This window comes from Gnatocerus cornutus, chromosome 1, assembly GCF_029298725.1.
Source record: "Gnatocerus cornutus isolate USDA-ARS CGAHR chromosome 1, icGnaCorn1.1, whole genome shotgun sequence".
NCBI lineage: Eukaryota > Metazoa > Arthropoda > Insecta > Coleoptera > Tenebrionidae > Gnatocerus > Gnatocerus cornutus.
In genome coordinates this window covers 29,350,772-29,368,180 of record NC_142233.1, presented here as the reverse complement: position 1 = coordinate 29,368,180, position 17,409 = coordinate 29,350,772, and the positions used below count along the sequence as shown (strand labels likewise).

Sequence of the window (17,409 nt, the reverse complement as noted above, 5' to 3'; positions counted from 1 at the left end):
AGTCATTTTTCTTATTCCTTCGACGGATGCTTTTAGAATTACGTTTTGACATTTTAGATTCTTTAGAGCCTGTACATTTTTTTTTAATTGTAACAAGATACAAATACTTTAAATTCTGGATCCTCTCTTTTTTCCTCGTTTTTTTTCGATTCTTGCAGGTTCTTCGGACTCTTCGTACTCTTCCGCTTCCTCTTATTTCTCATATTATTTTTTTGCACTCTTTCAATAAATATGTGTTTTTGATTCTACAAGTTATGTGTACTTACCTGTTTATCGATTTTTTTAGATTCGTTCGTTTAAGCTCTTTATTTAGGTATTTCAGTTCCTTTAGAGTTTACATAATATTTTACTTTTTTCTATTTCTCAAACTATAGCTCTGCTTAAAACTAAAAAAAAATGATGTGCAAGATTGAAAAAAAAAATTAAAACCTATTTAGCTAAATTGTAAATGTTATGCAAATGTTCCTTAGACCCCTGTAAGAGTGTTAAGTTTTTGAAAAATTTACATTTTGTAAAAAAATACTTTTAAATGATTTTAAAAAGTAATTTTTACAAATGGTGGAATACACATTTTTCACACAATCCGCTGTGTGGTTAAACCTACAAAAACCATAATTTGGACTTTACAACTTAATTAGTCATTAAAGCATGTTATCTATTCATCTCTTTTATCTACAAAATTTGTAACATGATTTAATGGCCAATGGAGCTATAAAAGTGCGTTTTTTTAGAATTCCAACTGTTTGATTCTCATACTAAAGCCTCGTTATTATATTTACCAGTTATAAAGCAAACAAGTATGGTCTCAGAGCTTAATACCTATATAAGTTGATGACAATTGGAAAATTCTACATTTCGTAGAAATATTGGTTGTAACATTGGAGTATGTTCGGAGATTTAAAAAAAAATTCCAAGTGGCTACTTCCTAGACTTATATCTGTGTAGTGCTTTTAAGAAATTAGATTATCAATATCACAGTTGAAAGGGAAATTGGGATTCACGTCATACGATAACACAGTTTGAATAAGAAAGAGTAGATAAAAGAAGTAAAGTAAATTAATTAACAGCCAACTGGCAGCAACTCAAACCACATTTTAAACTATTAACTCTAACGCATTAAAACATGAAACTTTAATTTTATAAATAAATAAATAAAAATAAATTATAAAAATATTACACAGCCTTCCTTCCAAAAAACTAATTCATATGCATGATTCATCGTTTTCTTTTGCTACTTTATTCATTAAACCCATTAGCTGGGCACAATTTTTATTGACTAATTTAATTTTATTGAAACGATCGTAAGATAAAAACCAGAGGTGGTGAAAATAGAAAGTAAAATGAAATGGATAAGACAATTATAATTCCTATAGAAATATTTTTAACGACATTTTGTTTACATTAAACCAACAATATTGTTGTCATTCTGGGCAAAATCTTCCGTATGAATCACAATATTACCCTGCAAATTTTGCCAGTTACGCCACTGGAAATTGATCTAATAGCACCATTAAAAGGCTATTAATTATGAACGCATTTTTGCAATATTGTTATTGCCGTGTCCCAATAATTATTATTTCATCGATTAGAAATGCGCGTATATAAAAACGGCGCCTGAAACATTGATATCATCACAGAATAAGCGTTCGCGATTTGGGGTTTAGACGCGTGATTGATACCATTAAAAAACATGGGTAAGTAAACAATTTTTTTTTCCTTATTACCTAATTAAAGACTTTTCTTTCAGAAACTCTACACTTTTTAGTTGCAATATGTCTTTTAATTGGAGTTTTAAACGCCTATCCTGAACCATTTCTGGACGCCACTGACACCTGTATCTTAACTTGTGACAAGTGCTTTAAAAACGAAGCTCTTTTAAACTGTGCAAACCACTGTCTTACGACAGAAGGTAAAGTGGATCAACAATGGAGGAAACAGTGTCCTTATTTTAATTTAAATTTACCTATCGTTAAATTAATACAATAAAAGAATAAATTATGTAACCACCCTCGTGACTATGACGGCTTAAAAAAAAAGATCGTGAAATGTTGGATTTTTATTTCAAATGAAAAATGTATACTCTTACAAAATTAATATATTATTCGTAAAATTTTACAAATACTCAACACAACTCAAAATCTTATCCTATCCGTTTGTACACGCAATTCCACCCCCAAAATGAAACATGAACACACGAAAATCTCAATCACTCAGCTTTCGTCTTCGTTTTAGACTTCTTTAATTTTTTCAGTCCATCAAGGTTGCCTTTCAATAAACTGCTATATGCTACTTGGAATTTATTTATGTCCTTCTGATGAATCACTGTGGAGATTTTTTTAGTCCTTGACTTGGCTCTTACTATACACATATGTTCCTGAGGAGCGGGCAAAGGGGGCTTCCCTTCTCTAGGGATAGGGCGATCGTTGCCGTCATCTGAAGAAAAAACATGAACGGGGGCTTAGAAAGCCTCTTATAACTTACAGCGCTTAAAAACCATCGTCACAGCCCCAGTCTGTCTGGCTTTCTGGAACAATTTGGTGAGTTCTGAAAGGAACTGAAAGAAAATTCGTTACAAAACAACGGGGGAAAGGTGAGGTGAGTTACCGAATCGTTTTCAAGATACACCATCGTGGACTAGGTTCCAATTTCACTCTGGAAAGAGAGTTTTCGCTATTTTCTTGACAAAATATGTTGTTTGACACTTCCACGTTATCATAACCTACAAATCAATCCAGGTTTTTTTTATTACAGGAACCTGTAAAGCCGATCAAAAAAATCGACTTTTTTTGGAGTAATTAATACATTTAAAAATAATCTGCGTTGGTAGTGACATCGAGAGATTAATTGTGGTTTTAGAACCCGCCTAAAATTCCGAAAATACTTTAAAATAAGAATTAAATTCTTCGTGTAGTGACGCCCTCTCCCGGGAACAACAGCGCCCTCTCTCGGCCGCGCGTCGCAGTACCCCCACAAAAGTTTTCTTGTCAAAATATCTCGCATAAAAACATTGATAAGGTAAACGTGAGTACTAAAAATAATACGCAACAGAAGGTCGACGTGTGAATACGTGTTTGTTTACTACAACATATTGCACAAGAATGTCAAGCCCTAAGCAAACTGACGGTGAGCTGAAAGCTGGGCATCCCCCTGCTGGTAAGTCGCAGTAGCCTTGAAACTACCCCTTAAATAAGTTGTTTTGAACAGTAAAAGCCGGAGGAATGCGGATTACGCAGCACAAGACGAGGAAAGATTCCGGTGGCCTCACTGAGGACACAACAGGAATCACAATTTCTGGGAGTCCACCTAAAACAACAACCATTTCAGGGGCCATCCCTAAAGGCCACGCTGACTTCCCTGCAGAAGCTGTGCAGAGCTTCCATAAAGACAAACCTCCAGTGAACCACCCGATGAAACCACAAGTCCACATCCAACAGCCAAGGAAGCAGTAGAGTCTTCTAAAATTCCATATTTTGATATTTTTACATTTCTATTAGATAGATTCTTGTACTATTTTTTAAAATGGTTTTGGGATGATTATTGACGATATAATTTAGTTTATTGAATGTTCCAATAATTTCTATTAATAGAAGACTAAATATTAAGTTGTTTTAATTCCCATCCGTCAGCGTATTCCAGCTTCTCTGGCGTCGTTCTTTGTCCTGTTTTGTTACAGGTTGTAAATGCGCCGCTGCCACTATATCTCTATTAACATACATTTAAATTTTTGGCCTTGTTAACAAGGTTCCGGTTACCTGAATTCGTCATACGATTTTGATGACACCACTGCCCTTATTTTGGCGTCGTTTCGCACCCAATACATCTTATCCTTATCAATCTCGGATTTTAGCTCCTGATAGAGCTGATTATTGTTAATTTTACGTGAAGGCATTGCTCTGCTTTGACAACTTTTAATTTAATAAAAAAAGTGTTACTATGGTGGTGTTTGATCAATGAATGGAACCAAGGAGACCTTCAAGGCTTTTGGTCATTGTCAATACTTCTTTACAAAAAAAGTATCTAATTTATTGGTTCACTAAAATGAGTAGAAAGTCTGTCGACAAAAAAGTTTGATGATGGGTTATCTGAGGAAGTGGTTAGCAAATTATGTTAATTGCAAGAGCAAACGAACTTAAAAAATAGTGATAAGCCTGAAATAGTTACGCAATGCAAGCTCTAATTAATTGTGCCAAAAGTGGTGTTATTAACTCGCACTTACTTTCAATCATTGTTTTCCAATAAGACAAGAATATCAGTATTTCAGGATGTACCATGCGAAAGCATAACTTCACAAATTTGTTTGAAATTCTCTATGAAACTAGTTTTTAGAAAAATCGTCAGCGTTATTGTACAGTACTTATACTAAAACAATCTTTCTTATCAAGATCCGCAAATTACATTGACACTTTCTACGTTTTTGATTGATTTATAATATGGTGCTACGCATTGTCGTTTCTCTAATTTTAAGTTCAAACAAAAAATTGAAAATATAATACTGTAAAATCGAATTAAATGTTGAAAATAAGCAAAACATTAAGCCTTACTAAAGAACAGTAAAAAGCATGCAAAAGAATAATAAAAAATATACAATAGAAGACTTACAATTAGATATTTACTTAGATCCATTAAACAATTTGAATTATTCTCATTGATTATTTGGATTCCTTACCTTTTTCAATATCTACAATTTCAAAATGCTTTGAATTTCATATTCTTTGAATTCCTCACATGATTTTAATTTCTTCGATGGATGTTTATAATTCTATGTATTGCGGATAACCGAATTTCTTAGATTCGCTTCTTTAAATCCTTCACATATTTGGAAATATGTAAATCTTCGAATCTGACATAATATGCAGTTTGATAAGCAAGAAATCAGAATTTCAATTTGGAATTTTTTTACAAAATGAAGACAATAATTACTTTTTAGATGTTCGATTTTTAATCTTAAATTTGGTAAATAAAAATTTTAGAAACTTTTTTCCTGCTTCTCAAAAAAAGCAACAAACTGAAAAAAAATTGGAATAGTAAAAACAGAAGTTTTTTAGGAAGATAAAATATTATATTTTATAATTTTCAACCTGAAAAAATTTGGAAATTAGTTATTTCTTATTAACATATAGGTAACGGGGAACAGCTGTTTGTGTAATAAACGGGTGGCATTGAGGATTATGTCTACACAATTTGGAAACTCGAACAGTCTCAATTGTGTTGAAATTGCACTTCGCGTCTGTATAACACTTCAAACACGCGCTAATTAAATCAAATTTATAAAAACCTCGATAGGAATTTTCCCATTGTGTTCCCTTTTAGGAAAACTTAAAATTTTTCACCTGCTTCAAAGAATTCAAGACAAAAAGAAAACTTTCATAATTTGGAGTCTAATACGAAAATAATGAAAATTTTTGGTTCTTCCTCAAAACGAAGATTAAAAAAAAATTGTTTCTTGAGTTAAAATTTTGTAAATTTGTACAGTTAAAAATCAGAGCGGAAGTAGCCTCTAAATTTCAATGTTTCATTTATGAAATTACGATAGTTATGGAATTTATTAAAAAATATTGAAAATTTTTTATTCGTCCTCAAAATAGAAATTTCAAAAATTGTTAGTTCATGAGTTCAAATTTTGTAATTTCGTACAGTCAATTACAAAGGAGAAAATAGTGGCTCCTCTAAATTTCAATGTTTTATCGATAGAATTACGAAAGTTATGGAATTTAAAGTGGTTCGTCCTCAAAATAAAAATTCAAATATTTTTGTCTCTTTATTTAAAACTTTGTAATTCCGTACAGTTAATGGCCGGAATGGAAGGAAGTAGCACCACCTCCAAATAATAGAATAGAATAGAAACTATGTAAAAAATTTTATCTGTATTTACATTCTTGCGCAAAAGGTGCGTGTCTACAAACAAAACCCTTTATCTAAAATCAAAGCCATAATTTATCTAAATCGTAAAAAAAATCAATTTGAAATTCTAATAATAATTTCAAATTGAAAAGTCACAACCGATCATATAAAATCGAATTACCGATAAATGTAGTATTAAAATTTCATCAATGGAAATATAAATTTATTGAATCACCTCCGAGATTATTGCTTTATTATTATATTTCCAATCTCACTATTAAGAAACATTAAAAACAAGATAAGAAAATTGTCGAACACGACAAAAGTGTACTGTCAGCAATTATTTCAAAAGTTAAGCGGGTTCATTTGATAAAAATAAACAATACAATATCAGCAAAACATAAAACTGCAATAAATAATAAGATATGGAAATGTTCTGACAAGCCCGCATTTCAATTGTATGCAATTCTAGGATTTCAAAGTATGAAATTTGCGACGTTGTCTAATTTTTTATTTAAAAGAAAATCTTCAATTAACAACAAAAATATTCTATTCTAGTAAAAGTATACATATAAAAATAAATAACAACCTTGTGGAAAGTAAAATTCGTCGAGTTTTTTGTTAGTGTCAACATGATTCGATTTATCAAAATGTAAATAAATAAGATTACATTAAATAATGTTTATTTATAATTTAGTACACCGTCAGAGAAATAGGTACACCATTTACAACACATTGCTAGTACAAATATGATATAAACAATAACAATGCGACAGTGGGGTTCAGACAGTGGTAGGAGGTGCGGAAAGGCTGCGGGTTTAGGGTGGACATGGTTTGGCACAACACCGTATGCAAGCACGCGCCTTAACGGCAAAAACCGAACAAGTGAAAGGGAGTCTGAGGTTCTACTAGAGAACTAAATTATTCTACACTGCCAACCTCAAGTTATTCTTGAACAGCTCGGTGCTAACACAGACCTGTGATATAGATATTATCTAGACATACACTAAAATTAGCGTGGGTTAATTGTATTAATTTACCTACTACTCTAAGCTCCACATTAATAAATATCTAAAACGTTATATACTTTTTTACTTTTAACAATATGTACATTTCTTTGAAATGTAGCGCTGAATGTTGTCTAAGTAGCTTAGTATGGCATGGCATATTTGAAAACTCAAAACAACGTATCGTGTCGTCATGATTAAAATGTGTTTGGGCTCGCACACATTCGAATCTTGCCCTAAGCCATTGCACAAAAATTCTCACACAATCAACGAAATAAATTACATTTTCTACATAAACTATATAAACGTTTACACACTCATCTCGTTAAAAAATAATAAATAAAATCTTTGGTAAATAGTAAACAACCTACGTAAGCATCCTTAAAATAATGCACATTTCCCTAATACGTGTAGAGTGTTACGTTGACAAGTGACTGATAAACTGTTATTTCTGTCTAGTGCGGGTCGCTGTCCAAGCGAAAACTAACTTGTAGACAATACCGTTTAAAAGTCAAAGAAAAAGGCGCAACGGCCTACACTAAAACTATTGCAAATTCCCACAATATCACAATGCTAATAAATAATACGAAACGAGATAATATTGTATGAATGAGTCCTCGTGAAGGGCAAGTTCGGCCGGGGAAGAACAAACCGCAATCTAAGGCTTCTGTATAAAGTGCGTCAATTTAATAAATTTAATATAATTAACATTAGAGTGGCCAACCCGACCGACTTGCGTGTTACTCTTTGATATTTACAGAGCGTAGGCCATTCAGTGACTAGAGTTAAAGACAGGTAATTCTGGAAATCACAGAAACCCCAAACAGCCCCACTTCACAATTCAGCAATTAACACGTGAAAATATATTTGTGCGGTATATAGCTCCAATGAAATGGGGCCTCAACGAATCCTTACCTTACAAATTATAAAATAGAATTTATATCAAAGATCTCAGATCGGAGACGTACAAAATATAAACAATTAAATAAACTCTTCATCTGCAATAATTAAATAAACTTTGCTTCATATAATAAATATTATTAGCAATAACAGTATAACATGAGTACTGGCGCATCTTTCCTTAAGTTTCACAAAAATTAAAGCTCACAAGCTTATGATTTACCCGAGTAACCAAGGGATCGATAATGAAGCTGATTTGATGGGTTTTGTAAAGTTATTCAGCGACAAAGCGTGAAGGATTGAAGTCTCTGTTGACAAATGAGAAACCTCGGAATTCTTCTTGGTTGATCGAATGGATCACTTCATTACTAACTGGTGTCAGTACCGGCTCTTCCTTCGTAAACTCCGCGTCGAAATTCAAGGCATCCTTCTTACTCTTCTGCAAAAAATTACAAACAATCGATTTTTCTACTATTTTTACTCGTAGCTACTTACAATTTTCGGTTTGAAGGGTGGCTTGACTTTCCTCAGCTCCAGTGCGGCCCAATCCATGTCTCTGAAGAACGGGTGTACTCTAATGGCGGCCTCTCCGGCGTGTGCAGTCACACATCCCAATCTCCTGCTCGGATTCTTCGTCATGAAGCCTTTTAATATACTGACAGCATCCTTGCTCAACCACACTGGATACAAAACGTCATCATGTAAGATTGATTCAAACAAATCGTCTTCGTTATCGGACTCGAAAGGTGGTTGTCCTGCCATCATTTCGTACATCAAAACTCCTAAAGCCCACCAGTCCACACTGGCACCATACTCCAATTCCTGAAATGCCAAAAATTAGACTTATGAAACGTAACAGAACATATGTACTTGTAGAATTTCCGGGGCGATGTAATCGGGTGTCCCGCAAAACGTTGTGGTCGTAATTCCCTCCAAAATTCCTTCCTTGCACATTCCGAAATCGGCCAATTTACAATGTCCTTCTGCGTCCAAAAGGATATTATCTAATTTAAGATCCCTATAGACGACTCCGTGTTTGTGCAAAAACTGTAAAGCTAAAGTGACTTCGGCGGCGTAGAATCTAGCTCTGGGTTCGTCGAATTTTCGCGCTCTTTGTATCTGGAACATCAGATCGCCCCCGTTGACGTATTCCATTACGAAAAATAAACGGTCTTTTGTTTGAAAACATGAATGCAGTGCTGTTAGAAAGGGATGTTTGGCGGCCAAGGCCAAAATACGCTTTTCCGTCATTGTACAGTCTACGTCGTCGTCTTGGATGATTACATCCTTTTTTAATACTTTCACAGCGTATACTTCTTCGGTATCTTTCTTCTCGGCGAGCATCACCTTGCCGAAACTACCTTTTCCTAATACTTTGATAAAGTGGAAGTCTTCGAGGCCTATCTTTGATTTGCTTCTACTACGCTCAGAGGAATCCCCACCTGATTTTACAAAAAATTGTCTTGACTCGATTAAAATACAATAAATAGAATTACCATTGTTGGGTAGCTTCTCTTCCATCATCTTCGTCAGTTCATCCGCGCTCTCCTCGTTCTCTGACGCCTGATTCTCAGTCTGACCTTCGAAATTGGCACCGTTGGCGCCCGATCCTGATACGTATTTAACTTTTCTTAGTGGCTGCTTATCAGTAGAAACGCCTACAACTTATCCTTCAGTACCGCTCAGGAAAACCACCAACAACATACCGATTTCCGAGAGAATTTCGGCCATCTGCTTCGTGTTGATACCACAGTTATTTGCGACATTTTTCTGGCAGCGTTTATGCACATTTAAGGAACAAACCTCACATTGGAGTCCCTGACGGATCAAACCGTACAGTAGAGAACCACAATGATCACAGAATGTGAATCTTTTGTAGTTATGGACAACGAAACGATGCGGCACATTCACATTAAATCTTGTACTTTGTTGACTAGACTGGAAGCAAAGAAAATATTTAGAATATAATAGGCGAGGTCAAGTTTATAATTTCGGTGTTTGCTGATACAACAATTTCGAGTTTTATGGGGTCAATATTAGGTGGAATATTTTGGTCTAATAGTCTTGACTTAACTTATCAGTTGTTGGGATTTGAAAATATCAATATTAAATATGGGAGTGGAAATAAAAAAGTTTATTTAAATAAGGACTCTCAATGAAAACAACACGAAAATTAAAAAAAAACTTTCTGAAGGCTCTTAATACAATTTTTTACAATTTAAATTTAAAATTAAGCACTTAAATTGTAACCTCTCATATTTATAATTATTTAAAAATATAAGTAGTCAGTAAGAAGATTAGCTTTAAAATATTTACCTCATCTTTCATTCCTGGACACTTTGTAACAACTAGGAGATGGCACCGTTTATGAACAACGCAGGTGCAAACTGTAAGAAATTCCACTTAAAAATGTCACCACAAAAAAAGTTCCATCGCAATGATCCAATTAATTCAAACCAAATTACCGAAAGAAAAATGATAAACCAAAAGTTTGTAACTAATTGTAAGATGGGAAGCTTCAGTACTTAACATGATTGCATGACAGAAAAAGTTAGATAAAGAAAAAATGTAATAAACTTACAATAAAATTTAAAAAGCTATAAAAGAGAGCCATGCCGTTGCTGCTGCAAATCAAAAATGAAATTAATCGATTAAAATATTCACCGAATCCAGAACTTGAAATCATGCTATAAAAAGATCAAAGCAACCACACCTATAACACAATGGAAAATCTTGACCACCCTCTAGGGTCCTTTTAAAAGCTGCCACCAAAACATGACCACCAGAGGGTACTTGAACAAGACAAAACATAATAAAAAAAGCAAAGCTGCTCTATGTACATATTAAATACATCGACATGCAGCTGACGGCTTCGTACCTTGACACTGATAGCCTTGCTTGCCCAAACCCCTGAAAACAGAACCACCATTGTGAAGTTAATGGCCCCGGAAACAAACACAAATTGTTATTACAATTTCGATTTACCGTGCATGAAAAACTTTCAAACTTACCAAATAAAATCTCGACAGTGTGAACAGAAGGTCGGTTGACGGAGAAAAGTTGCCATGAATTTATGACCATTAACCTGATGGACCCTCCGTCGCATGGCCCCGCGTCTTCTGTTAAACCCTTGGCGTTCCTTGAACTCGCGAGGTTTGGCTCCATGGTAATCTGCATAAATATCAGTCAGACAACCCTCCAATCAGAAATTTGCCTTTACCTTTCGTTGTCAACTTCAAGTCTATTCTAACGTGAAGACGGCCTTTAGGTTCTAAATTTACCTGCAAAAAACATGAAAAGTTAATAAATAAATGGACGATACATGCATTGAGTGTAAATCTGGCAAAATGCCGATATTTCGTCACCTTCTTCAAGGAATATTCACAAGGTGGAAGTTATTTACCTGATGAGGATGAGTCATTTTCGAAAAACCCAGCTGCACGGTTTTTTGTTTTCTATGCGTGAAAGATTAATTTGTGACCCCGGCTATTTAAATTTATAGTTCGTTATCTAACATCATTTTTACAACTCAGAGTCTCACGAATTTTTGAAATTTCAAAAACTAGGAAATACCTTGACGACTCAAATAAATATTTACAGAAGCTCTTCCAAAATAAATATTTCTGTGTCAATTCCACTTGATTAGAAAGTTTTACTAACTTGCCAGCAACGTTTACATGCATTTCCCACGTGAAAATTTCCGCTAAAAAAAAATTGCGATTATAATTAATTTTAATTGAAATCTTTATATCACTTTAGATCATCCGTAGAACAAAAGTAATTTAAAGGTGACATTACTAAAGCACCTAATTAATGATCGTAAAATATTACGAAAATGAGAAATGTAATGGAATTTGAAAAGCGAAGCTAGAACCAATTAGATGATTAGAAAGAATGAAAGTATAAATATCTAAGTATTTGGCATCCATTACCATGTCCACCGTCTTACATATGAGCAGTCGCAGTGACTGTACATCCTGTTTTTGTTTTTGAAATTATAGGTATTACCAGTCCACATAAGAGTTACTCACTATAGAGGCTTTTGAGCAACACGCGGTCCAAAAGAAACATTTTAAAACCATTTATAGAATAGTTCCTCCTTCGATGTTTTATTTAGCTCAAATGAAACTTATTTGTGAAGTCCTCAGGTTTTTTAGTTACCTTTTCCTTTTGATTTCAATTCAAAGGTTGCCGAATTTCCTAAATATTTTTAGATTCTAGAAATTTTGATGTTATGACCACATACATTTCGGTTCCCACGTCTTCTAATTCCCAGAACAATCCTCATACTTAGCTTTTCAAGTTGACAAACAAAATTTATTTTTGGATTCTAAGTCAATGAGAGCCTTAAATTCCAAGCTTTGCAAATTCGAGTGTTGACTGTCAAAATTAAAACAAAACTCGCCGAAAGACCCATTTTTATTTTTAATGAAATAATATGTGTAAATTATCCTTACAGCAATGTGTCAAAAAAGAACAAAACGTTGTTTAGGAATCTTTAATTTATTATTATCACAATTGTTTTTTGTTGGTTCGTGCGTATAATGAAAACCAAAATTTTCGGTTAATTTTAAGCTCCTGAACTCAGATCTGCAATCCAAAAAAAATTGCACGTCAGTCCATATTATTTGTTAACCTCCAATGAACTGATTCCATTTTGTGCATGATTTTATTAGCTTAGAAATGCATCCAATAAACTGCAGTTTTGGACAGCCCAATGAATAAGAAGATACAAGCGAGTGGGTCGACCGGGTGCGTTTTTTGTTGTAAAAACTGATTTGATCAAGACAATGCAAGCCAATACTTGAATTCTTTTTTGGGATTTTTAATTTGATTTCAATTTACACTTCTACATTTTATTATGAAGAAAGGGTGGATATTCGTTGTCTCTTTTACAGCAAACGTTTGTAATTGGCCACGATTAATAAACATGTAAAAAGTGGTAACCACGCCCTGGCATAATTTCCTTACATTAAAACAATGCATCACATTTTCTCAAATGTTCAAAATTTTTGGTTCCTCTAAAAATAAAAAATTCTAAAATTGAGTTGACGTGGTGTAGTAGTGTCGCATTAATCCGGACCAAGACGATCCCAATTATCGAAAAATGTGTTAGTTTACAACGTGTGCCTCTTTTTATAATTTTAAAAAAAGAACAAATTATTATACACACATAAATTTTTGCAACTACAATTTATTTATCTAGATAAAACAGGTTAAAATTTATTAAAAGTTCAGTTTATCCTAAAGGTTTATTGAATTTGGATTAGTAAATCGTGAAATTTTCGAATAGAAAAAAAAATTATCTGGATTACTGCAATATCCGAATAGTCGCAGATCCGGATAATTGAATCAATCACTACTGTGTAAAAAAATAAATGTAAATTTGGAATCGACACTGAAAGATTTTTCGAATTTGTAATTAATATTTAGAGAACCAAATCTATCTACAGTATGTCCCCGGATTGAGTTCACAAGAGGAAAAAAAATGTTATTTTTCATTTTACAAAAAAAATGGCATAATATTTTAATAATATTTTAATAATATTTTTTGCTTAATTTAAAATAAATAAATCTTTAATTAAAACTTTAATATTATGAAGCTGTGTTCTTAAAATCGAAAAAAACAAAAAATAACGAAGATCTTTTTTATTCTTAATTTTGCAAAAAATGTCAAAGGAATGAAATTTGTTCCCTAACTCAAACCAATTTCCACTATTTGATTGACTTATTACCTGTTTTAGCACATAGTTCAATTCTAACTCGTAATTCTTTAAGACTGTTTTGAATTTTCTCAATTTCTGTTAAGGATGCAATTCCATTTTTTTTCCAATTTTTTAATACTTACACATTATTGGGTAAATGTTTCTTTAATCTTTAACGCACTATTTGATATTGTGAATCCACAGCCTGCTATTATTTAAATAAATACATATATCTAATACCTTATTGTCTTTTTTTTACTTATTATTTGTTAATTAATTAATCCTAATATAATTCAATATCTTTCACAACGTGTCAAATTCAAAAGCAATAAAAACTCTTGAAATTAACTTTTTTTGTTGCATTCTTTTATGTTCCTACTGACTGTATGTCAAACAGTCGCGATCAGAAAATTTCGGAATTGGGTTAAATTGGTTGATCAAATGACATTAATGCACAGACGAAACTCAAATGTGAAATTTTGTATCCACGGCCGTAACTGAGCGCACCAAAATTTGTTTAATATGCTGAAAAGTATCTGATCAAGAAAATATTTATTGAGACGACAAGCGGCACTTTAATTTATTGAAGAGGAAAATATTCAAAAATTGGTAAATTTGTTTCCTTGGGAAAATTTTACAACAAATAAGTAATCGGTCTAATTTTAGATTTTAGAAGAAAACATAAATAATTACAAGGTATTTGTAAATGTTTCTAGCATCAAGTGTGGCTCTGGAATTCCCGTCAAGCAATATACAGGATGGCCAAAATAAAGTGGGACAACTCTTGAACGACATCGTAATCCAAAACAAAAATTAAACTGTTGAACTAACAATAGGACGTTATCAGAACTACCAATAACAGAGACTTAATGATTTTATCGTGATTTAATTAACCTACAAGGGGTAATCTGTGCCTATAATGGAAAGGTGTTTATGACTTAATTGGGGTACTCACTCCACAAAGAGACCACCGTTGTTGATTTCTTTATCTTGTGGTTTCGCCTCTTTGTGCAGTGAGTACCCCAGTTAAGTCATAAACACGGTATTTCAGTCCCCAAACTATAACTGACATTGTCAAGTAATGTCAATTTTGCCACTTTTAAGCAGGTTGCTCACTAAAGAAAGACGCACGTCTAATAACTGACGACCCAAGTTTCGTGTGCTAATTTTCGGATCGTTGCGGTAAGCGACAAGAATTTGCTTTTCCATGTGTGGAATCATTACAATACTAACGCGTCCAGCGACAAAAGACTCCTGAAGTTGGCTGACGTAGTCGATTGGGGGGCTATCGCTCATGGTATAGGCGAGCAGCTACCACAGGTCTGTTATCTGATGCCTCCAAAACCAAATACATGCCTGCGTATTCATTATTTCAATACAAATCCATCATTTGAATCAAATTTTAAGCGGAGTGACAGATTTTGACAAAATTTATAGTTGCCTGCATCCATAGTAACAGATTAATTTCTAGCCACGTTTCCGTTCTATTTTTAAGAAAAATTACAAAAATTTAAGATTTGTTTGCTCTCAAATAAAGCAAATTCTTCACGAAATTGTTTTATATTATTATTATCTACAATCATCTACACCATAAATAGCAATAAATACTGGAATTTTTACCCTGCATTTGAAGAAAATGCAGTTCAAAGAGTGTACATTCGGATCAATGTATCTTTGTGGGGAAGTCCCAAATCTTTATTTTTTTTTTCATATTTGAACTACTGAAGTGATTCTCTACAACGCTCTGAACTTGGAATTCGCGAATTTTGAGACACTCTGTATAATGGGCCAACTAGAGAAGGTACTTTATAATAAAGATATTTTTCATTGTGTAAAAATGAACAAAAGAACAAACTCTATGTATTATCTGTTACTTAAGTCTTCTAACAAATTGGTTTATTACAATTTGACTCGTCTATTAACGATAACCTGCATTCATGACTCATAGGTAAATTATGGTCCCAATACTTTTGCTCTTCAAAATGCACATATTTTGTAACATTATGCAAGTTAAAGACTAACTAAAATGCTTTTTTTCTACAATAATGCAGACAAATCTTTTGACTTTAATTATGAATATTATGTATGTTACTAAACCAAAAAATCTTATCTCGGAATGACAAGCAAATACCCAACGGGTTTTTCCGGTTACGTTCCTCTCATTCATGGGTAACCACATATTTAGTTTCACGTAAATAGTAACCTTTGATTGATATCTTTGAAGAAGGTAATGGGAACATTATGCTAATTAAATGAATGCCATCTGTGTTGTTATAGTATACAAATTTGTAGTAACGCAAGACATGATCGTATATTATATCAAACCCATGACCCTTTAGCTTTAGCCATTAGTATCACATAAATAAACCAGAATAAATACGCCCTTGAGTCATGTCATGAATAAACCACAAGTTATATCAATGTCCTGAAAAATGATATCATTCTCCGCATAGAATTCCCTCAAGATTACTCTATTAACGAGGTCGCGGCTACAATTTTTTTATTTCTGCATTCCTCCCATTCAACATTTCAACAGTTGTAAAAAGGCCAGAGCACATAGTATCGTGTTTTTCTTGGACGCACTCACCCAAAAGTCGGCTTCGTCTTTCTCCCTGTTGACGAGATCCTCGAAGGGTATGCTGCAGTTAGCGACGAAGACGTCTGGCGGGATGGCAGCGTCGTGAAAGACCGTCAAAGTGAGCGTTCTGGCGTTCTCGACGGGTTGCTCGAAGTACTCGTTCCACACAGGATCGAGTGTTTTTTGTCTGGTGGTGCTTTGGGCTACATGGGTGTCGTCTACGTCGATGGTAACATAGGGGTCCATCAGCTGGTCGTCGGCCGTCTTGCCGAACGTCATGTTGTGGCGCTTCGAGCAATCTGTCGGCCGCAAGCCCTGAGCCTCGCATATTTTGATGCGGACGGTCCCCGTGAACATTGGGAACGCACGCACACACCACCACCGACGAACTAGTTGTTTGTTAGAGAATTGGGAACTACATTAACACAGACAGCCACATACGGCCACACAGCTATACAAACACCACTTCTTGACAGCAGCCATGGACGACGAGCGACGACGACGGCGCTCCCGAATTCCCGACCTCTAGATACCTCTCCCACAATCCTCAGTGAGCGCCTTTGAAAACCCGGATATTCAGCAGGGACAAAAACCCAGAATGACGTATGGAAAACTCAGCTACAGATGGCGTCGCCGAAGGAAACCATGAGCGTGCGTGTAGGAAGTTTCACATACCCAGATCTCTGGGGTCAAGTTTGACCAGCTCAGCCAACACTTTAAATCTAAGGAAAATAACAGAAAAATTGTCCTAATTCACTTCACACTTATTGAAGAAAAGAAATGGCAAAGAAGAAATACATAAATACGGAAAAAATGAAAATTTAAGTGGTTTTAATGTGATAAATGCTGCAAAATTCAAATTATTAATTTTTTACTGACAAAAATGACTTTTGAAGGAAAAATTGCACTATAATATGAATAATATATAAATTAGAGTAAGAAAAGGTTTTAGCGAGATATCTATATCAGAAGTTTGGCATAGTTTTGTCATGAATCTTCGCAAAAAACTTCAACTATTGACTTTTAGAAAATCCAAGAGCTATTTTTTACCTAAAAATCGTGAAAAAAAATACGCAAACGGTTTTTCAATATTTCTAATGGTATCCGATATAATGGGCACGGTTTGTTTCGAACCTTCGAAAATTCGACCCTCTGGCGACAACCCAAAAATTCAATTCAAGGTGAAAACGACGTTTATACCTTTGAGTTTACATCAATCGAAAGAGGAGCTGAAAATCTATCAATTGGCCAAATTTGAGATCAATAGGACAAATATTTTACGAGTTTTGGCTAAAAAACAAAAAATTGAAATCTTTTTATCGTGAGTCGAAATTTTTTTTCGCGAAAAAATCGACTATCAAATTTTGGGCTTTTAAGA

At 33.9% G+C, this 17,409-nt stretch overlaps 4 protein-coding genes and 1 long non-coding RNA gene across 8 annotated transcripts; 2 read left to right on the top strand and 3 right to left on the bottom strand.

Annotated features, from left to right (window-relative positions):
• Nucleotides 1-1,636: 1,636 nt before the first annotated feature.
• Nucleotides 1,637-2,048, top strand: LOC148181428 (uncharacterized). The gene is made up of 2 exons (XR_015770864.1): nt 1,637-1,694; nt 1,748-2,048. It is a non-coding gene; the product is annotated as an uncharacterized LOC148181428 (long non-coding RNA).
• A 31-nt stretch (nt 2,049-2,079) lies between these two features.
• On the bottom strand, nt 2,080-2,697 carry Srp14 (signal recognition particle 14). The gene is made up of 3 exons (XM_088047255.1): nt 2,605-2,697; nt 2,482-2,554; nt 2,080-2,433 (listed from the first exon to the last, which is right to left on the bottom strand). The coding sequence occupies exons 1-3, from the start codon at nt 2,626-2,628 to the stop codon at nt 2,207-2,209; spliced, it is 324 nt and encodes a 107-aa protein (XP_087903381.1). The 5' UTR covers nt 2,629-2,697; the 3' UTR covers nt 2,080-2,206.
• A 369-nt stretch (nt 2,698-3,066) lies between these two features.
• Nucleotides 3,067-3,602, top strand: LOC148181426 (death-associated protein 1). The gene is made up of 2 exons (XM_088047270.1): nt 3,067-3,153; nt 3,205-3,602. The coding sequence occupies exons 1-2, from the start codon at nt 3,099-3,101 to the stop codon at nt 3,447-3,449; spliced, it is 300 nt and encodes a 99-aa protein (XP_087903396.1). The 5' UTR covers nt 3,067-3,098; the 3' UTR covers nt 3,450-3,602.
• On the bottom strand, nt 3,541-4,327 carry LOC148181425 (dynein axonemal assembly factor 19). 2 transcript variants are annotated; one of them, XM_088047294.1, is made up of 3 exons: nt 4,217-4,327; nt 3,753-4,148; nt 3,541-3,702 (listed from the first exon to the last, which is right to left on the bottom strand). In XM_088047294.1, exons 2-3 carry the CDS (start codon nt 3,887-3,889, stop codon nt 3,609-3,611), a joined length of 231 nt encoding a protein of 76 aa, XP_087903420.1. In that variant the 5' UTR covers nt 3,890-4,148; nt 4,217-4,327; the 3' UTR covers nt 3,541-3,608. The 2 variants fall into 2 exon arrangements, with proteins under 2 accessions (XP_087903420.1, XP_087903429.1); XM_088047303.1 differs by having other exon boundaries at nt 3,753-4,051.
• A 2,180-nt stretch (nt 4,328-6,507) lies between these two features.
• Pkc98E (Protein kinase C) lies at nt 6,508-16,569 on the bottom strand. 3 transcript variants are annotated; one of them, XM_088034667.1, is made up of 10 exons: nt 16,041-16,567; nt 10,969-11,029; nt 10,760-10,919; nt 10,627-10,658; nt 10,065-10,135; nt 9,455-9,686; nt 9,245-9,406; nt 8,619-9,190; nt 8,244-8,570; nt 6,508-8,187 (listed from the first exon to the last, which is right to left on the bottom strand). In XM_088034667.1, the coding sequence occupies exons 1-10, from the start codon at nt 16,386-16,388 to the stop codon at nt 8,023-8,025; spliced, it is 2,130 nt and encodes a 709-aa protein (XP_087890793.1). In that variant the 5' UTR covers nt 16,389-16,567; the 3' UTR covers nt 6,508-8,022. The 3 variants fall into 3 exon arrangements, with proteins under 3 accessions (XP_087890793.1, XP_087890786.1, XP_087890801.1); XM_088034660.1 differs by having other exon boundaries at nt 8,619-9,406; nt 16,041-16,569; XM_088034675.1 differs by lacking the exon at nt 10,627-10,658 and having other exon boundaries at nt 8,619-9,406; nt 16,041-16,071.
• Between the last annotated feature and the right edge of the window lie 840 nt (nt 16,570-17,409).

What these genes read in the sequence shown, in the direction of transcription:
- Srp14 (XM_088047255.1), bottom strand. Translation starts at nt 2,628, where the DNA reads ATGGTGTATCTTGAAAACGATTCG. An exon ending in TGTATCTTGAAAACGATTCG is followed by an intron (nt 2,555 to 2,604) that starts GTAACTCACCTC and finishes ATTTTCTTTCAG; the next exon opens with TTCCTTTCAGAACTCACCAA. An exon ending in GACGATGGTTTTTAAGCGCT is followed by an intron (nt 2,434 to 2,481) that starts GTAAGTTATAAG and finishes TTTTTTCTTCAG; the next exon opens with ATGACGGCAACGATCGCCCT.
- LOC148181426 (XM_088047270.1), top strand. Translation starts at nt 3,099, where the DNA reads ATGTCAAGCCCTAAGCAAACTGACGGTGAGCTGAAAGCTGGGCATCCC. An exon ending in AGCTGGGCATCCCCCTGCTG is followed by an intron (nt 3,154 to 3,204) that starts GTAAGTCGCAGT and finishes TGTTTTGAACAG; the next exon opens with TAAAAGCCGGAGGAATGCGG.
- LOC148181425 (XM_088047294.1), bottom strand. Translation starts at nt 3,889, where the DNA reads ATGCCTTCACGTAAAATTAACAATAATCAGCTCTATCAGGAGCTAAAA. An exon ending in AAATCGTATGACGAATTCAG is followed by an intron (nt 3,703 to 3,752) that starts GTAACCGGAACC and finishes GTATGTTAATAG; the next exon opens with AGATATAGTGGCAGCGGCGC.
- Pkc98E (XM_088034660.1), bottom strand. Translation starts at nt 16,388, where the DNA reads ATGTTCACGGGGACCGTCCGCATCAAAATATGCGAGGCTCAGGGCTTG. An exon ending in GCAAGGCTATCAGTGTCAAG is followed by an intron (nt 10,136 to 10,626) that starts GTACGAAGCCGT and finishes AATTTCTTACAG; the next exon opens with TTTGCACCTGCGTTGTTCAT. An exon ending in GTCCAGGAATGAAAGATGAG is followed by an intron (nt 9,687 to 10,064) that starts GTAAATATTTTA and finishes CTTTGCTTCCAG; the next exon opens with TCTAGTCAACAAAGTACAAG.